Below are 17,800 nucleotides of genomic sequence, written 5' to 3'. Positions count from 1 at the left end.
TTTCCGACAGTCAGGGTGCTAGTCCTCCAGTGAGTGGCAAATGGGAAACGAGGCTGGGAACACAGCAGACCAGAACCAAGATGCTCGCAGCGCGGGAGTTTGGCAACAAGCAGGGAAGTCTTGACTATTCAAGAGGAAACACTGGCGGGTTAGAAAAGCTTCCAGCCGGATGGAGGCCAAGAGGCTCCCTGATGGGCTGCATGTGGGGGTACAACCTTGTTTTCCCAGGACGGGTGCTTTCCTGTGGGCTCCTCAGTATCTCCCGAAGCGAACCACCCTCACTGAAGGGGAGACCCTCAAATCCTCTTTCCATTCTGAAACCCCTGTCATCCCTGCCTCCCACCTGCCCTTGGATCAGCTGTCCATCTGGGCTCCGGATCCTACCGGCCTACCTCTGAGGACCCAGCTCCACCACCCACCTCGCTGGAATTCGCAATTTCACCCCCTCCTATTTATCTACACCCTTTGGACCTTTGCTCTTAGGAAGCCCCTCTTCCCTCTATTTCCTCAAGCTATTTTCCTTTTGAACACCCACAGGACTCTGCTGGTTTTTACCGGGCTGATATTCCGGTTTGTGTGTGATTTGTACGTGTCGTATCTTGCTTATTACCCCACAACCTCCTGAGGACAGAGACTGTCTACCTTATTTATGTAACACCTGCAGTTCCTAGCATAATATCTCACACTGGCGGGGCCGATAAATATTTACTGTGTTAAACTTTATGATAATTCTGATTTTTAAGAATGAGTAATCATATTTCCTCCCCGTTTTTCTCTCACTCCAAAAGGTAGTCACAATAACATGAACACATTATATGGTGGTTTCTCTATAAATAAAACAGCTACAGGTTTCCGTTTGACCCTACTCAGACTCAAATATGCTTTCCTCTCTTCTTGGACCTGGAAACATTTTTTTTAAGGCAACAGTCATTTGATCTCTCCAGAAAACATGATTATCTCTTTCTGTGAATTTCCTGTCACAACCGGACAGCTGGAACCCTTCACGATAACTCTCCGGCCTCAATCTGCAGCTTCGCCCGTCCAGTGCGGCGTCTCAGGCGGGCCCCTGCGTTTTTCATTTCACGAAGCTCCAGTCCTCAGCAGCCCACCCTCACTATGCCTGCCCATGGGCAGGTTCCCTGCCCTCCCCTACGTCCCAGCTGATTTACAACAAGGTCCTTACGTGCTTCCAAGAATTTCAGTCCGGTGTCTTTCTGGGGCTTTCAGGACCTCTGGGGAAGCTGTCTGTGCTTAGGCCTGGCACAGGGCTCGGCCCTGGCAGCCGTCTGATTGGTGGAGAGATCACTCTCTCATCCTCCGTTTTCCTCAGACACTCTATTCAGTTCTCTCCTGAGCACATATGTTGAGGCTCTGTGTCAATTCAAATCTCATACTTCAAAAACGATAGTCCAATCTGGTTGACTGTCAGATTTTTAAATTGCTTTTTCTTTTTCCCATTTGTAGCAAAGGGCTGTGTGGGGTTGCTCGGCCTGGTTTATGGCCCTTGCTACAAACATGGGGACAGGCTGCTCGGGGCTGGGAGAAGACTTTCTCTTTGTAATGGGACCACCTGAGCCCATGATATTCCTGGGCTGGGGGGCATGAGGCACTGGGGAGGACAGAGTATTGCCTCAACTTGGGGTTGTTATCAAAAAAGAAACCTGACGCCAGTCCCAGAAGGGCTCTATCACATTCTTTTCTGAGACACACTGAGCACCAGGCTGAGACACTAAACAGGGAAAGAGGACCCTGGAATGAGACATACACTAGCTCTCATGAAAAACAAGCAAAGTACTGAGTTCATTCTAAAGATGGGAAGGGGATAGTCTCCGCAGGAATACCTATAGCGACAGTGTTTTAATTAGCCTACCTGTGCATTTGGTAATGATTTCAAGCGTGAGAATTTATTATTTCATCAAGAATATTTGTGATTACTAATTAGTGACACTGTATCCAATCAGGAATTAATAACTGGGGCCTCGTTGTGAATGTTAAGCTGCGCCTCAGGTACATGTGCTGGCCGCCAGCGCTGGGCTCAGCAGTGGCAGGCCGCCTCCTCCCCTGACTCTTGGTCCTAATGGGAGAGGTCAGCAGGTTGGAGCTGGGGTTGTGAAGCTCTGGGAGCTATGAGGCCCCGGGGCCCCTGGGGCTGCAAAAGGCCAGGGGACAGACTGTTCTGGTGGGGCACGGCCCAGGGGCTCATCAGGCAGCCCAAGTACAAACCGCACTCTGTTGAAGTCTGGCTGGAAAATGCAGGAAAAGAGGCTTTGGCGCCAGGGTTAATAGTCTTGCAAATATAATAAATATTCCTTTCCCCTTCCCAGGAAGCATACACGGAATAAAATGAGTTCTTACTACTTTGGAATAAACAGTAATGCTCTCTGGGTGAAGAGCCAACTGGCAGTTTGAAAGATTGGGTTAATCAGACACAGAAATTTCTGATTAATTGGACAATTACTTCGAATTCTGAGAGAGCCAAGGCGATGCTAGAGAAATATCCTGACCAACTGGGAATAAATTCAACAGCCCAAGGCAGAGATTTTTAAGCTTATAGGAGTTGAAATACACTGGCATTGTGTATAATCGGTCTCAAGTCCCCGAGATGTATAGGGGCTGTAACTATTTTTCACGACCAAAGTGATTCAAAAATCTTTTGGCATCGAACAATTACGGAAAATCTGTGGGACATTTCCCTGAAATCACTTTAGGACTCTAGGCCATGGCAAAACCAAAATGTAGGGGCCAGGAGACAGAGACCATCATGTCCGGGGATGGAGAGGGGCCCAGATCCACGGAGCACTGTCCGTGTGAGCCAGCAGCACACAGTGCACCCCTGTCCTGCTCCTTCCTGGAAGTCTCCAGGCCTGGGCCTCACCTGGTGGGGGCATGCTTCTGTTCCTCCTCCTCGTCCGTGTCGCTGCTGATGGTGATGACGCTGACCGTGGGGCTGGGGGTGTCGGGAATGACAATCGTCTGCCGCTGCCGCTCCCTGGTGGTGCTGGAGGCCCCGTCGCCCCACCCGCATGTGACGGAAGAGCTGCAGGCCGGGCTGCTGTGCACCAGGGCGCAGCGCGGAGGCGTGTTCTCCTTGACACGCTTGGACCGCTGAGGGGAGCTGATGGCCTGCGAGGAGGACACCTCACAGGTGGAGACGTTTCTGTAACGACAAAGCCACACCCGTTCAGGGAGGCCCCGCAACTCCTCCCAAGGAGCCCAACATCTAGGGACACCAGCTTTGCCAAATCTCTGTTACAAATTGAGAGTTCAGGGCACTCAGATGTTTTCTGTAACTGCAAAAGTGGCTGTCTCTTGAGCTCTTTCTTTCAGTTACTTGCTACACAGATGGTGGCAGCGGCCTGGCCTTCTCTGGGCTCTGGTCGGGTGCCGTGTGCCTGTCCCAGGAGAAAGGGAGCAGCCAGGGGTTGCAGGAGCTTCTCGAAGCGGGCTCTTGCCCAAGGACTGACTGGGCTGGTCTGCGGGGGCAAGATGAGTGCCCAGGGTCTCAGGGTTGTCTGCCCCACCACAGCCCTCCCTCCCCAACACTGTCTTCAGGGTCAAGGCCTGACTTCCTAAGCTCTGTCCTGTCATTCTCCAAATGTACATGGGTCTTGTTTTGAAGGGAGTTGAAAGAAATGTTATTTGCCACCTAAAGCTTTGGTTTCCTTGCTAATGGCTGTTTTGCAACTTACGAAACTAAAACACTCATGTCTTTGACACCTGAGCCTCATAGGAAGTTTACCACTCTGTCTGAACTGTAATGAGAAAAACTGGGCAAAATGCAAGAGGAAAAGGTGTACTTAAATAGAGACCTTTTAATCTTTATTTTGATCGACTCAAAATTCCTTATCAAATTAGCAAATACATGGGTGGCTCAGTAGTAGGTTAAGCATCTGCCTTCAGCTCAGGTCATGATCCCAGGGTCCTGGGAGAGAGCCCCGTGTCGGGCACTCTGCTCAGCAGGAAGCCTGCTTCTCCCTCTCCCTCTGCCTGCAGCTCCCCCTGCTTGTGCTCTCACATAAATAAATAAAATCTTTAAAAAAATATTAGCAAATGCAGTTTCTGCTAACTTAAGGGAAAAATAGACCTTACCTTTTCCCCTCTCCCCCAACCTCTGCTGACCTTGGTCATACCCATACAGTGAGAGCCCAATGAAATTTTTAAGACACTTTTATGTCCTTGGAGATTCTAGTACTTCCTAGCTAAAAGGCAGGAAGATGAAAATAATTCTGTAGATTTATTTAATTTTCTATATAGCTGGTGTCAGACGTGTTTCTTGTTCCTTTCTGGGGGCTGCCAATAAGTTTTACTGAAAAGATTGTTCCACTGTTTGCACTTAGCATAAAACTATACATTTGTTATTGTTACTCTGTTGCCATTTTGAGATTATGTTTTCACTACTTCAGCAGTTAAAATATCTCCACTTGGCATTGTTAAAGAAATGCCACTGGCTGTACCACCCAACAAGGGAGAGCCTTCTGTTTTGCTTAAGGCATTGGTCTTAAAAATAGGCAAATACAACATTTGTAGTATAATTACATCGATCTTGAAATGTACTGGCAATGAACCTTCATGAAGCCCGCTGGGTGGTGAGTGGGCAACAGGGAGGGACTTGTCAACAAGCTGGGAGGCTAAGAGTTCTTACTGCCTCTACCTGACAAGGTGAGCCATGAGGATGCTAAGCTCAGCCCAGGGTCAGACTGGTCTTCTGTGTGACCACCCACATGGCGGGGCTCGACAGAGCAAAGGGTTGAGATGGTGGCCCCTGTTGCCAGCCAATCCAATAATGACAAGGCTGTGTTTTCACAGGGCTGCCGCACATCTGAGATGAATTTCCCTGAGTTGTCAGCAACACCCAAATAAGGAATCCTGAAGAAGAACGACAGCTCGAAGGAAGTCAGCTCCTGGGTTAATCTTCAAAGGAAAATGATAAAAAGGCAGGCCTAATTTCTGGCACCTGGTTAAATAAGTAGGAAACCAAAAGTCACTAGACATTTTACGTACCGGACTTCTTTCTCTTGATTCATCTATTCCAAATAAGCAATTAAGTGCCCTCAAGTCAGTGACTCTGGAGAAAAACGTAGGAGCAGCTCTGCATCTACACGATCTCAATTTTTTTTTTAAATTTGGAGATCTGTCTTTTTAAAAGACAAGTTTATTGAGGTATAATTTACATACAGTAAAAGTCACCCTTTGGAAGTGTTTGATGAGTTGTGACAAGGGGACACATAGCCCCTACCAATCCAGACAGAGAACTTTTTCATCACTCTGAAAAGTTCCCTCATGCTCTGTCCCTGTCAATCCCCTCCTTTCCCACCCAGTGGTCCCTGGAAACTCCTGGTCTAGTTTTGCCTTTTCCAAAATGCCATGTAAATGGGATCACGAAGTATGTGGCCTTTTCTGCCTTGATTTTTAAGAGTTCACTGAGGTGAGACTGGATTGAAAAGGAACGGGAAAGATTATTCTGCTGGTAATGTCTAGGATTAACCAAAATCATTGCTTATATTTCAGGAAGCAGCTAAATGAGTTAGATTTCTGACCTTAGATTTCAAAGTAAGCACACTTCTCTACTGCTTTAAAAAAAAAAAACATTATTATGATTTCCAAAGTGCAACTTCAGAGGCGAGTCTAAGTGTTTTATACAGAAGTGAAAGGGCACGAATGGCTTCAGACCCAGGCACCGAACACTGGAAATCCAGGCCCTCCCCCGTGGGGTACGGGCAGAGCAGGGACGACGGTAAGGCAAGAGGCAGGTAAGACCGAGTGAGTGCTGCCTTCAATCCCTAGCACTATCCAGTGGTCTGACACATTCAGCAAACATTCTGGGGCCACTCCCTGTCCCACGCCTGGGACTCAGAGCACATGCTGACATTCCCTAACGCTAAGAGGTTTCTCTACCTTCCAGTCTTCTGAGGTTTCTCTCCTCAAGGGCAATTCTCACCACCTACCTCGCAGAGGACTGGTGCTGCTTACTCTTCCTGGAGGAGGTGGTGCTGGTTGGCTGCTGCCGCATCACGTGGGCTACACCCACATTCAAGGGCTGGGCTGCTGGAAGGGTCACATGACCAGTCAATAGCGCAGGCTGCTGCATGATGGGATTGTAATGGCTGCCGTGAGCGTGGGTGTTCCTGAATGGGAGATGGGAAAACAAGGCTCTTTATTGGTTTTATAAATATGGATTTTCTTTTTTAAGATAAAACTTCCTCCCCAATTAAAAGCCACATTTAAAAAGTTGGTTCTCATGAGCTCATGGAGTTGCTGAAGAGATGAGCTCATCAGATAAGCCTCCCAGGTGCCTTTAAGTGCTGTTCTGAAGAAGCGGGCAGGAACATAGTTTGGTGGTGAGTGAGAAAGAGGACGTTGCAAATGGGAAGAATGGCAAGTTGCAAATTCAGCTTAAGTTCTGGGGAGAGGAGATTAATATTCCTTCTACCTTTTAACATCCCCAAACTGGTGACTGCGTGCATTTTATTTTAGAATGTACAAGTGCCTTCAATGGGTTATTGCACTCTGTGAGGTAGGATATCGAAGTAATGCCATTTTATAAATGAGAAATTTGTAGCTTATGTTAAAAAAAAACAACTTTGAAAATGGAGTTGTATGTTCCTACTGTTTGAAATGTTAACATTCTTTTGAATTCTCTTCATGGCTAGCACAAATCTCAGGCATGTAGCAGCTGGTCAATTAATTACATGCTTGCTGAATGAACAATTAGATTACCTGAAGGTTGACTAGACGTGTATAGAATTTGGTACTAAGTCAAAATTAATAAGAGTCAGACACATGTTGCTAGAAGTACTACTGGCAGCCAATATCCTGGAAGTGGGTTATCTTTCAAGAGTTCTTATGATCTGGGTTGTATGGAGCTCAAAGGCTTGTTTTCCCACAGAAATATTAAAAGTGATGATTAATTCAGAGACTTGCCCGTAAAAGCCCATTTAGCACCTAATAAAATTAAAAGTTAAAGGAGAATTTATTTGAATTTTAAAAATATTATAAAATTCATCTTCACAACTTGGGGAAAAGGATGAATAGGAAAAAAAAAAAAGAAGTAGGTAGATACTTCTGTAGAGATTTTGATAGCGTCTGTTGGACATTCACACTTAGAAGCTGATGTTATGGCTTCCTGACTTTGTAGTTGCTGTTTCTTCTACAGAATGGCATTCTTTTTGATACAAGTCTAGCATCAGTACTTCTCTTTTGTTTATAAGCCATGATTATGGATGTTCTTTGGCCCACATATGACATGGAGAAGAGACTGGAAAGAGAGTGTTGGCTTTAAGTGTTTCCTGTGGTAACCAGGTAAGAGCTGAGGAGGCAGGAGGCACAGGAAAGTCTGTATGAGCGAGTGAGTATGTGAATTTGGCTGAGATTAAGTGAGCTGTAAACACAGAAAGACGCAGGAAAAAAGTAGTATAGCATATATGTGTGGTCTTTTAGGAGAAAAAGGGGTGAGAAAAAAACCAGTTGGTCAGACAGCTTTTCCACTTGGTTGCTGTTCCTAATGAGCTGGAGAGGGAAGGCAGTCTCACAGAGCGTGAGCCATTGTGAATGGTGCGAAGGGAAGATAACAGGTTTATTTATTGCCTGTCATGTACCAGGTGCTAGTATAATACATGTTTAATACAGGTCAAGTGCTTTGTATTTTATCTTCATTTAAACCTCTCAGCAATTCTGTGAGGTAGGCATTCTTATCCCCACTTTACTGAAGAAGAAACTGAGGCTCATAAGGTTTAGGTAACTTGCCCCAGGTCACGCAGAACCAGAACTGAACCCACTTCTTTGAAAGTGCTTCCAGTGAGTGGGGATGGACTTGGGTGCTGTTAGTGGGAAGTGAGTGGGGCTGCAGGAAAGAGCCTCCGTCCTCTCTTGTTTCTACTAGTCAGAAAATGAGATGGAGGAAGAGAGGAAGCTGGTTTGAGGCTTGCCTGGGGGCTTCTGTCTCCGCCCCTCTTGGTTGTACTGAGAGCTCTTTATTCACAATAGCCTTTGAGATCAGAAAAGGAACTTAAGGGAGGCTCCATGGTTAGTATGGAGACTGTCAGGAGTGGAGGGACACCCTGATGGTTGGGCTGAAAGAGCCTGGAGAGCCGTGGTAAGGGGGACACAACGTGGGGACTGTCATTTGGCTCTGCACTGGTGAAGGGGGCACTGTGGTAGGTGTTGGGATGGAGTGGGTGGAGAGTACAAGAGAAAGTGGAAAGTGGCCATAAAAACAAAGGAGCAAGGTGCTGGTGAGAAAGCCAGTGAGCAGGATGGGTGGGGTGCTGGAAACGGATACAGGGGGTACGTTGTGCTGGTGGCTGTTCGCTTTGGGCCCCTGGGGTCTGTGGAAAACGGACTTTGATCTAGCAGATAGGACTATTCACTGAAGAGACACATTCAGCAAACACGCCAGAGGTTACCATTCCAAATAAACCCCATTCTGTCAAGCTTTCCCCTGAGAGGTCAGATACAACTCCAGTGTGCCCATGTCTCCAAACACCCTGAGAACACTTTCTAGAATTGCTTAGGAGCCTCAGGGACTCCCTTCTGCTTTCTTTCATGGCTGACACATCTTTATTTTCTGGGAGTGGAATTTAATTCTGAGAAACAAACCAAAAATAATCCGGAGGCAAGTCCGTGAAGTGCACGGGGGATCAAATGATGTAACTGATTTTGGGGTCGAAAATGACAACTGACCATAAGGTCATGAAGCTGATTTTCTTCTGTCCTGGTACATTTATTTAAAAGTGAACTCTCATTACACTGCACTCATATTCCACATATTCTTTTTAATTTAAAAAGTTCTCTCTAAATCACGGAATTGACAGCACAGGCCAGCCCGGCAGCTCTCTGGGTGAGCAGCGGACATGCCTCCGGTCCCAGACGTGCCTGCTTTCCTGCTTACCTCCAGTCGGCCAGCTGCTGGGTGCCTGCCATGGTCTCGGGAATCACAGTCGCGTGCTGCACAGATGTGTGGGTGGCCACTCCGGTCAGCTGCTGCCATGCCGGGGGAAGCAGGATTTGCTGGGTCCCACTTGGCCAGGCCTGCTGTAGAGCAGAGGACGTGTGCCATCAACATGTTTGTTAATCACATAGTCTGTCTGCGTGAGTCAAGCCCTGATTCTGTGCCCGGGGCTGTGCTGGACCCTGTGATGGGTATGAAAGTGGAGACCTGGTCTTTGGCCTTGAAAACTAAGTTAAGGGGAGATCAAATGAACATCTATGGCCTACACAGAAGCTAGTAAGTACATGGGCAAAGAGTCGTATGGAAGGGATTTATTCATGTGGAAGAAATGATTTGTTTATAAATTTGCTCTAAGAACAGTGCTCAAAGTTTCCCAAAGTTCACTTACCGATTTGTTCCGGCATAGAGTGCAAGAGACTGAGATAGCTGCACTGGGCCACGCAAAGGTAACTTTCTGCGTGCAAGAGGTTTTCCATCCTTTATTTTGCCTTTTGTTTATGAATTAGAATCTAGACCTCCAACTTGTGCTATCTTCTGAATCTAAAGTAACATAATTCTGAGATGACCAGATATTTGCCCACATCCGAGAGCAAGGAAGCATGAAGTAAAATTCTTAGCTGGGACCTTAAGCTTCACTGAGAATTACCCTGGTCCATCAAAGCCAAAATGAGACGTAGTTAGAAGGTCACAGCTTGATTCTTCATAAATACTAAGCTTTTTCTAAGAACTCTAAAATGAACTTCGCTGATTCTTCCTTGAACAGAGTCACTGGGGAGGGGCAGCGTGTGTTGGCGTGGTGTTCTAAGCTTTCTTTATCTTCAGTCACTATTCTGCTTGCCTTTGGTTATTAAATGATTCTGACTGAACACAGTTGTCCAAAGTTGGACGCCGAAAGGAACACTGCTAAGGTAAAATACTTCTTGGGCAGGAAGAATTTAAAGATCCAGTTACATGCTGTTCTTTCCACTGGGCTGGATATCACTAACATTGGGTAATTTCTTTAATATAGTGCTCCACAAACTGCATCCTAAAATGTGTGTTTTGGCTCATATGTACAAATAAGCACTTCTGGAAATGAATCACAAACTTGAGACAAAGCTTAATAAACAATGATGTGTATAAAATGATACAACCACAATTTAGATCTGAGTGGATGGTTCACCTGGTCCATCCTTTTCATAGTGCACATGAAGCCAGTGAGATCTCTCATACCTTTTTCACATTGCCTGTTTGCTTATTGATCTGTTTTGATACAGGCAAAAAGCACAGGGACCACAGTTTATACAGTAAGTGTTTAATAAATGTTCATAAAATGAAAGAAGCAATTCTACCAAGGCAATTAATTATAGTTAACTAGATTTCAAGTTGACTGAATTCAGACACAGCAGAAAAATAATTTAATTGATTAAAATAGTTACGAGTTCAAAAAGTTAAATGAGTAATAATTTTGTCGGCAGTTAAGATTTACACGGACTTTGAGACTCATTTCAGCGTTCCAGAAAAGCATGTGTTTTGTTACTTTTAAATAATAAATCTTGATATTAAGCCAAGGACATCATTTTTCTCCCCTACTTCCCTAAAATGGATGTTAACATTTTACCTCAAAGAGATAGGGTAAAGGCTATTTTTGACCCCTTTCACTGAATGACATGTTCAACTCATGTGAGATGACACTTCACACTTGTATAATTACTTGTATACACTTCTATAACTTATAATTTATTACTACTTTATAATTTATAAGATTAGAGCTAATACTTTTTTTTTTTTTAAGATTCTATTTATTCATTCGAGAGAGAGAGTGAGAGAGAGTCAGAGAGAGAGAGAGAGGACACATGAGCAGAGGAGGGGGAGAGGGAGAGGGAGAAGCAGGCTCCTGGCTGAGCAGGGAGCATGACACGGGGCTTGATCTGAGGATCTTGGGATCATGACCTGAGCCAAAGGCAGACGCTTAACCGACTGAGCCACCCACGCGCCCCTAGAGCTAATACTTCTTGATGCATACGCATGCCAAGCACAGAGCTAAGACCATAGATAGGTTTCTGACTTCATCTTTTTTTAAAAAGATTTTATTTATTTATTTATTTATTTCGGGGGGGGGTGTGGGGGCACATGAACAGAGAGGGAAGCAGACTCTGTGCTGAGTGCAGAGCCCAACATGGGGCTGGATCCCATGACCCTGAGATCATGACCTGAGCCGAAATCAAGAGTTGGATGCTCAACTAATGGAAGCACCCAGGCGCCCCAAGTTTCTGACTTCATCTGAACACCAGTTCTGTGAGGTAAGGACTGTTATTTCTCCCCATTTCTCAGATAGATAAACTGAACTACAGAGAGGCTAAATAACCTGCCCAGAAATGTAGTAAATTAAACATTTATTGCTCTCTTCCTCTAAACCCAACTGAAATGATCATGGAGGAATAAAAAAATATAGAGACCCACAAGGACAAAGACAACAGAGGAGACAATAACAGTTAACAAAATCTTGGAAACTGGAAAATGGAAGGGCAATTACTGAGTTAGAAGACTGGGGAATCTAAGGTCACGTCTGTGAGATTACTTTACCTTTCAGTTTGCAGACCCTGGTATGCAGGCTTATACCCTCCTGCCCACTCCCCGCCAAAGTAGGAGGCTGGAGGATTCTCTCTAGGTAAACTGACTGGTCCAAAAGAAAAAACTACAGATATATTGGAGGATCAAGGAATCTGCCAGTGAAAATGCTGGGCTCACCCCTTATCAGACTAGACAGAAGTCCACATTCAAAAGTCCTTTCCCTCCTGTAGCTTTCAAATTAGTTTTTTAGTGCTTCGGTCTTAGATATGAATGAACAGCCAAGGATAACCAGATATTAAAGGAAGCTTCTAACGTGAGTCTAAAACAGAAGAAGAAACTCAGAGGAAACAAAAACAGTATAGAAATCAGAAGTAAATTCTCAAAAACTTAAACTGTCCTCACAGAGTTAAAAAAAAAAAAAGAATTATACACACACACACACACACACACATACACACATGTATACATATATATGAAACAAGATCATATACAGGAATATACATCTATACGTCCATATCTATATTCAGAGAATAAGAAAGAATTCTTAGAAATGAGAACTACAACAGAACTTAATTTCTTAGAAGGTTTTTTTTAAAGTTGAGAAAATCTCTGGGAAAGAAGCACAGATAGAAAAGAGAGAAAATGGGAAAAAAGATGAAAATCATGAATTTAATTCAGAAGCACCAACATCCAGTTAATAATAATTTCACAAAGAGGAAACAGAGAAAGTGCTGGCTTCGGCAGCACATATACTAAAATTGGAACAATACGGAGAAGACCAGCGTGGCCCCTGCACAAGGATGACATGCACATGCACGAAGCATTCCATATTGAAAGTAAGAAAAAGAAAATGGAGGGGAAAAACTTAAAGGAAAAATAAAAGAAAAACTTCTAGACTAAAAGGGCAAACACTGTCCAAGACAATGTATGAAAAAAGACACATGAGGAAGCATATACTCATGAAATTTCAGACCACCGAGCACAAGGAGAGTCTTGAGAGAGAGGAAACTAACCCAATGAAAAAATGAAACCACCATTAACTCCAGGAAAAACAAGTTGCACAGGAAAGGAACAGAATCATAATATAGTATGAGGCTCAACTGAGAATAATATTATATAATACTGATGATAATAATTATGTAAATAATGCAAAGTGGTTGAATAAGAAACTTCCATGGGAGGAATGGGAGAAAGGAAGAGAGGAGGGAGGGAGAGAGGGAGAGAGGGAGAGCGCATGATTGGGCAGGTGCTGTGGGGATGCGGTGGGGTTGGGGGCTAAGTCTTCATCTTCCACAGTAACATGGAAATTCTAAAATGGAAATATCAGTAAAAAGTAGTTTAAGCATGTTATTTAGAAACTTGGAGTTAAATATCAAAACAACAGTTAAAAGTTATTTTGGGGGATTGGACATTGGGGATGGGATAGAGCAGAAGACTACTATTTTCTGGTAAGTCTGTAGACTCATTTAACTTTAAAAATTAGGTACATGTATTATTTGGAAGAAAAATTCAATTAGAAAATAACTTCCCTAAATCCTATAGCTGGTAAGTTGTGGTACTGGCCTCTGACTTACAGGCAATCAAATGCCAGAGCCCATGCTCTCAGCCAGCATACTACCTCTATGGAGAGCACACACAGAACGACGGCTCTACTGAGGATCAGGGACTCGTGGTAAACGCATAAAAGTAGATGGAAAAGTCTTCCTTATTCATTAACAATTCAGGCACCAAGCAAGACAGAAGCAGAGGGCAAGACAGACTGGTTGCTGAAAATGTTACCAGAGGAGGATTTGAGTGAGAAGCATTGAAGTTTTGTATTTTGGACGGTTTAAGAAGTTCCAGCCAACTGTCCTTAGGGAAACATTTAAAGCGATTCAGGTGATATGACTTGACTGGCTAGAAGAAGGCCCCTTCTTCATGAAAGGCTGCAGCCCTTCACAAATCTCCACATCTTGGGGGGTGGGGGGTGGGAGGGAGCTCTGAATTTCTGTTCCAGCCTTGCTAGTCAAAGGGGGTTTTGGATCCTGCCATTTGAAAAGTGAACTAAATTCAATACTGTCTCAATTGAGCACTGTGTTTCCCCCCTCTCTACCTTTACCCACTCATTCTCAGTTTCTGACGGTGGTCAAGGGGTGAGCTCTGGCTTGAGGCTTGGGAGGACAGAGGGGGACCCCCTTTGGGCAGCACCAACAAGGCTGTATGGGTGAGACAGTCTGTGAAGACCACTCCCAGATCACTGACTCAAGAGGGTGTGACTTCACTCCGGCCTCCCGTGCACACATCCTTGGGGCACGCTTGAAGGACGTGGGGTGCTGCTGGAAGGTGGGGAGGAAAAGGCAAAGCAAACAGAACGAACACGAGGAATGGATTCAAAGACTCTGTCTCTAAACTTTCACAAATACAATCCTTGGAAAGGTTTAAATATTTGTAAAGAGTGATACCCACTTTTTGGATATGTTTAAAGTAAAGATAACGTTTGGAATGCATCTGCCTGATGCCTAGGAATTTACCCAGAGAAAAATGAGGGCACTAGTTTAAATGCTTACTTATTGCTTTGTTATAGCCACCAAACTAGTTTTATAAATTAGCTTACTTTCATCCTTTGAAGGCACCAATTAAAAATATCTAGGACAGAGCTCCACCTTTATGGGCTAACATACTGGCATGGATTAAGCGACAAACAGAAAAAGAAAACAACCAATGACCAGAAAGTCACATGGTGATACGGGATAGCGCAGGAATTTTTTTTAACCTAATATCTTTGCATGTCAAGACACAGTGGTCTGCCATGTCCTTTTCTTCTTTTTTTTAAAGATTTTATTTATTTATTTGAGAAAGACTATGAACGAGAGAGAAAGCACAAACGGGGGGAGAAGCAGACTCCCAGCTCAGTGGTGAGCCTGATGAGGGGCTCAATCCTGGGACTCCAGGATCATGACCTGAGCCGAAGGTAGACGCTTAACTGACTGAGCCACCCAGGCGCCCCTACCATGTCCTTTTTAATGGCTACATGGTGTTCCATTTTATGCACACACATCAATTTATTTAACAAATCTCCTACTGATGAACATTCAAATTGCTTCTAGTCGTTCCCTGTTATAAACACTGTAGTGACTAAATTCTTTGTACACGTATTTTTTGTTCCCTCTCCCAATTACAGGTTTAGGTTAAATCCACTTGGAGATTTACAGCACTCTAGGGACTCTCTTTCAAGTAGGCAAAGGTAAAGCTCTTCCCTGCTATGATTAAAGGACAAATTCAGAAATGCTGAGCCTACTGTTTTTCCCCCAACTGAATAAAGAATGTCTAGGTTAGCTAATAAGAATGCTAATTATTATTTCTTTCAGAAATGATTTCTCGCTTGCCAGGGTTAAGTGGGCAAACAAAAAAAAAATCTGTTAGTACGTGTGAGGTCTATAGGTTCTGGGTCACAGAGGAGGAGTGCTGGGAGGCTGGTCTGGATTTCTGCCCATCAGAGAAAGTATGAACAAGATAGTTGGCCCCTGGAGTGAGCTTGTAGTTCTTTCTCCTGATCTTTCTTGGCCTTTTCCAAACTCCCTCCTACCAAACTGTGCGAGCAAAAGGAAGCTATGAGGACCAGCGAGAGAGGTAGAAGTAGAAGGCCTACTTTACATATGGAAGGTTCTCTGTTTATAAACTTTCAGCAACACAACTTTGTGTGCCATCAGAAGCTGGTGTCCGTGGTCACTGCAGTGTCATTTTGGACTTAAGAACAGAGACAAGGAATGATAAATATCCACCTTAAGTAAGCTGTTCCAGAACACAGAAGAGGGTAATAATATCCAACATATTGTTTGAGACTGGGATGACCTCGATGCCCAAATTAGACAAGGCTTCTATAAGAGAGAAATTATAGGCCATTTCTCACTTCCGAACACAGATGCAAAAACGCTAACCATGGTATTTACGAACAATCCAGTACTGAAAAGCATAAGTGCGTATCAAACACACATGATCAAATAAAGCTCATCCCAGAAATACAAGGACAATTTAACATTAAAAACCTATTAATGTAACTCGTCACATTAGCAGATGAATGAACAAAAACCACAAGAGTATTTTAATCGATGCAGAAAGAACATGTGATATAACTCCATTAAAAAATTAGCAGGCTTGATAAAGTTTCTACCAAATACTGACAGCAAACAAAATAGGGCAAACAGAAGAATTTCCTATAAAGTCAGGTACCAGTTAAGGGTGTCCAGCGTCCACACTGTTGTTCAACACTGTTTTGAGGTGCTGGCAGCATAGTGGCATACGGATCGTAAAGGAAGAAATAAAGCTAGTAAGAAGGTAGTCCCCATAAGAAATCCATGGGAATTCACAGAAACAACAAGAACTACTCCAAGTTTAGAAGGACTGCTAGATAGGGACACCTGGGTGGCTCTGGTCATGATCTCAGGGTCCTGGGATCGAGCCCCGTGTCGGTTCCCTGGTCAGAGAGGAGTCTGCTTCTCCCTCTCCCTCTGCTCCTCCCCCTGCTCGTGTGCGCACATGCGTGTGTGTGCTCTCTCTCTCTCAAATAAATAAATAAAATATTAAAAAAAAAAAAAAAAGGACTGCTAGATAAGAAACTCAGTAGACCAAAATCAGGGTTAGTCCCAGAAACCAAAACCAAATAATTGGAAAACAAAATTAATAAAATCATTAATACCAACAAAACCTGTAAAATATTTAGGAATTATTCCAACAAAAGAAACCTTTCATGAAAAGAATAAGAGATAAATATACAGTTATGCTGTGTTCGTGCATGAAATGACTGAATACAATAAGGATGTCAGCTTTTCCTCAGCTAAATACAAATTTAACTCAAGTCCAATAAATACACTTCAGGGCCTTTTGTTTTGAAATGACAATTGCTAATTGGCTGTGACTCTGAGCCAGTGATTGTTTTGTTTGTAAGAGTGACGGTTAAATTCATATGGAAAGTGAAGGATCCAGGCTAGACAAGGAAATTTTGAAGAACGACCTGGGAACGGGGCTGTCCCTACCAGACAGCAAGACATGTGTTAGCTGTAACAGTTAAAAGACAGCAGCACATTAGAAAGGCCAATGGAGTAGGGAGCCCAAAGAGACCTATGCAATTTCACTACATTAAAATTAAAACCAAAAACTTCTGTTCAACAGAAGATACCACAAAGAAAAGTGTCTGTAGGAACACTTTGAGAAAAGGCTGGGAACCTACCTTATTTATAAATTAATGTGCCTCTAACCTAACAACATTTAGGTTAAGGTGTCCTTGCTGCCCAGCAATGGAAATGATTCTGTAGAAGGGTTTGTGTCCTGGTTCTGTCACCTGATTGCTGTGGGACTCTGAGCCAGGGATTGTGCCTGCTTTCCCTATTTGTCACCTGGAGACAGATACCTTACTTATCGTGCTGTTGTGGGGATTAAATCAATTAACAACTATAAAGTGCCTGGCATAACGATGATGTATTTGTTTGAGCGCCATTAAAGACTAATGACGGTTATCATCACGTCACTCTGTTACCTTAAATTTCCACAACATTTTGCACATTTTTCAAGCATTTTTGCCTCTGTTCTCATGCTACCTTCGGGGTACCCATGTGAACAGATAAGGAAGGTTCCAGCTCATAGCTTCTGTGATCCTGGTTTTTCAACTCCTTATGAAATAAGGAGATAATCTCCAAGGCTTCTTTTGGCTCTAAAAAATAATTTCTATTTTATAGGAAAGAAATTCAAGGCAAAGAAATGTTAACTGACTTGCCTTAGGTCACAAAGTTATTAGCAGAATTAGGATTAAAACTTATGTCTCCCATATTAATTTGCATTATAAAGCTACAGTAGTAATAATAATTTCCCCAGACTCGCCCTGTGTCTAAATTTCTTCGTGGAATTATAAGCAAGATACGTGGGAAGGTGATTCGCCTGGGGATCATTCAGAATATTACTGATCTATTCTAATGAGTCGAAGCACCTAACTCATTGCCAAGGAGGGAATTAGCGGAGATCTATCTCTTTTGTGAACAACATTAACACGGATAATGGCAATACCAGTAATAATAAAGAAAGAATTACCTGGGCGAGCAGACCTGGTTGGATCTGAAGAGGCTGCGCTCCCGGGGCTTGAGTGACGATGGGCACGGCATTCTCCATTCGCACGGAATAGCCAGCGTGCTTAGAGGGCGAGGCCTGCAACCCTATTCCAGACCCGGGCAAGGGAGAGAGGGGTGGTTGGGTGGTCAGAAACTGCTGGATGCAGAGAACCTTCCTGGCCAGCTGGTCAGGACTCATCTCCCCTTCTCTCCAGTCCCTGCC

The 17,800-nt window shown here is 43.9% G+C and overlaps 1 protein-coding gene and 1 non-coding gene across 4 annotated transcripts in view; one reads left to right on the top strand and one right to left on the bottom strand.

Moving 5' to 3' along the window:
• The window catches only part of HIPK2 (homeodomain interacting protein kinase 2), a 172,450-nt gene that overhangs the window by 15,911 nt on the left and 138,739 nt on the right, over positions 1-17,800 (bottom strand). For all 3 annotated transcript variants that reach the window (XM_040643945.1, XM_040643946.1, XM_040643948.1), the window contains exons 9-12: positions 17,561-17,682; positions 8,888-9,030; positions 5,946-6,125; positions 2,876-3,157 (exon numbers count right to left, since the gene is read on the bottom strand). In XM_040643945.1, coding sequence (XP_040499879.1) covers positions 2,876-3,157; positions 5,946-6,125; positions 8,888-9,030; positions 17,561-17,682 — 727 coding nt within the window. The remainder of the gene's footprint in view (positions 1-2,875; positions 3,158-5,945; positions 6,126-8,887; positions 9,031-17,560; positions 17,683-17,800) is intronic.
• LOC121105976 lies at positions 12,229-12,335 on the top strand. The gene has a single exon (XR_005838708.1). It is a non-coding gene; the product is annotated as a U6 spliceosomal RNA (small nuclear RNA).

This window comes from Ursus maritimus, unplaced genomic scaffold (genome assembly GCF_017311325.1).
Source record: "Ursus maritimus isolate PB19 unplaced genomic scaffold, ASM1731132v1 scaffold_3, whole genome shotgun sequence".
Taxonomy (NCBI): Eukaryota; Metazoa; Chordata; class Mammalia; order Carnivora; family Ursidae; genus Ursus; species Ursus maritimus.
The sequence above is the reverse complement of the archived record's forward strand: the minus strand, read 5'-3'. Positions and strand labels throughout refer to the sequence as shown.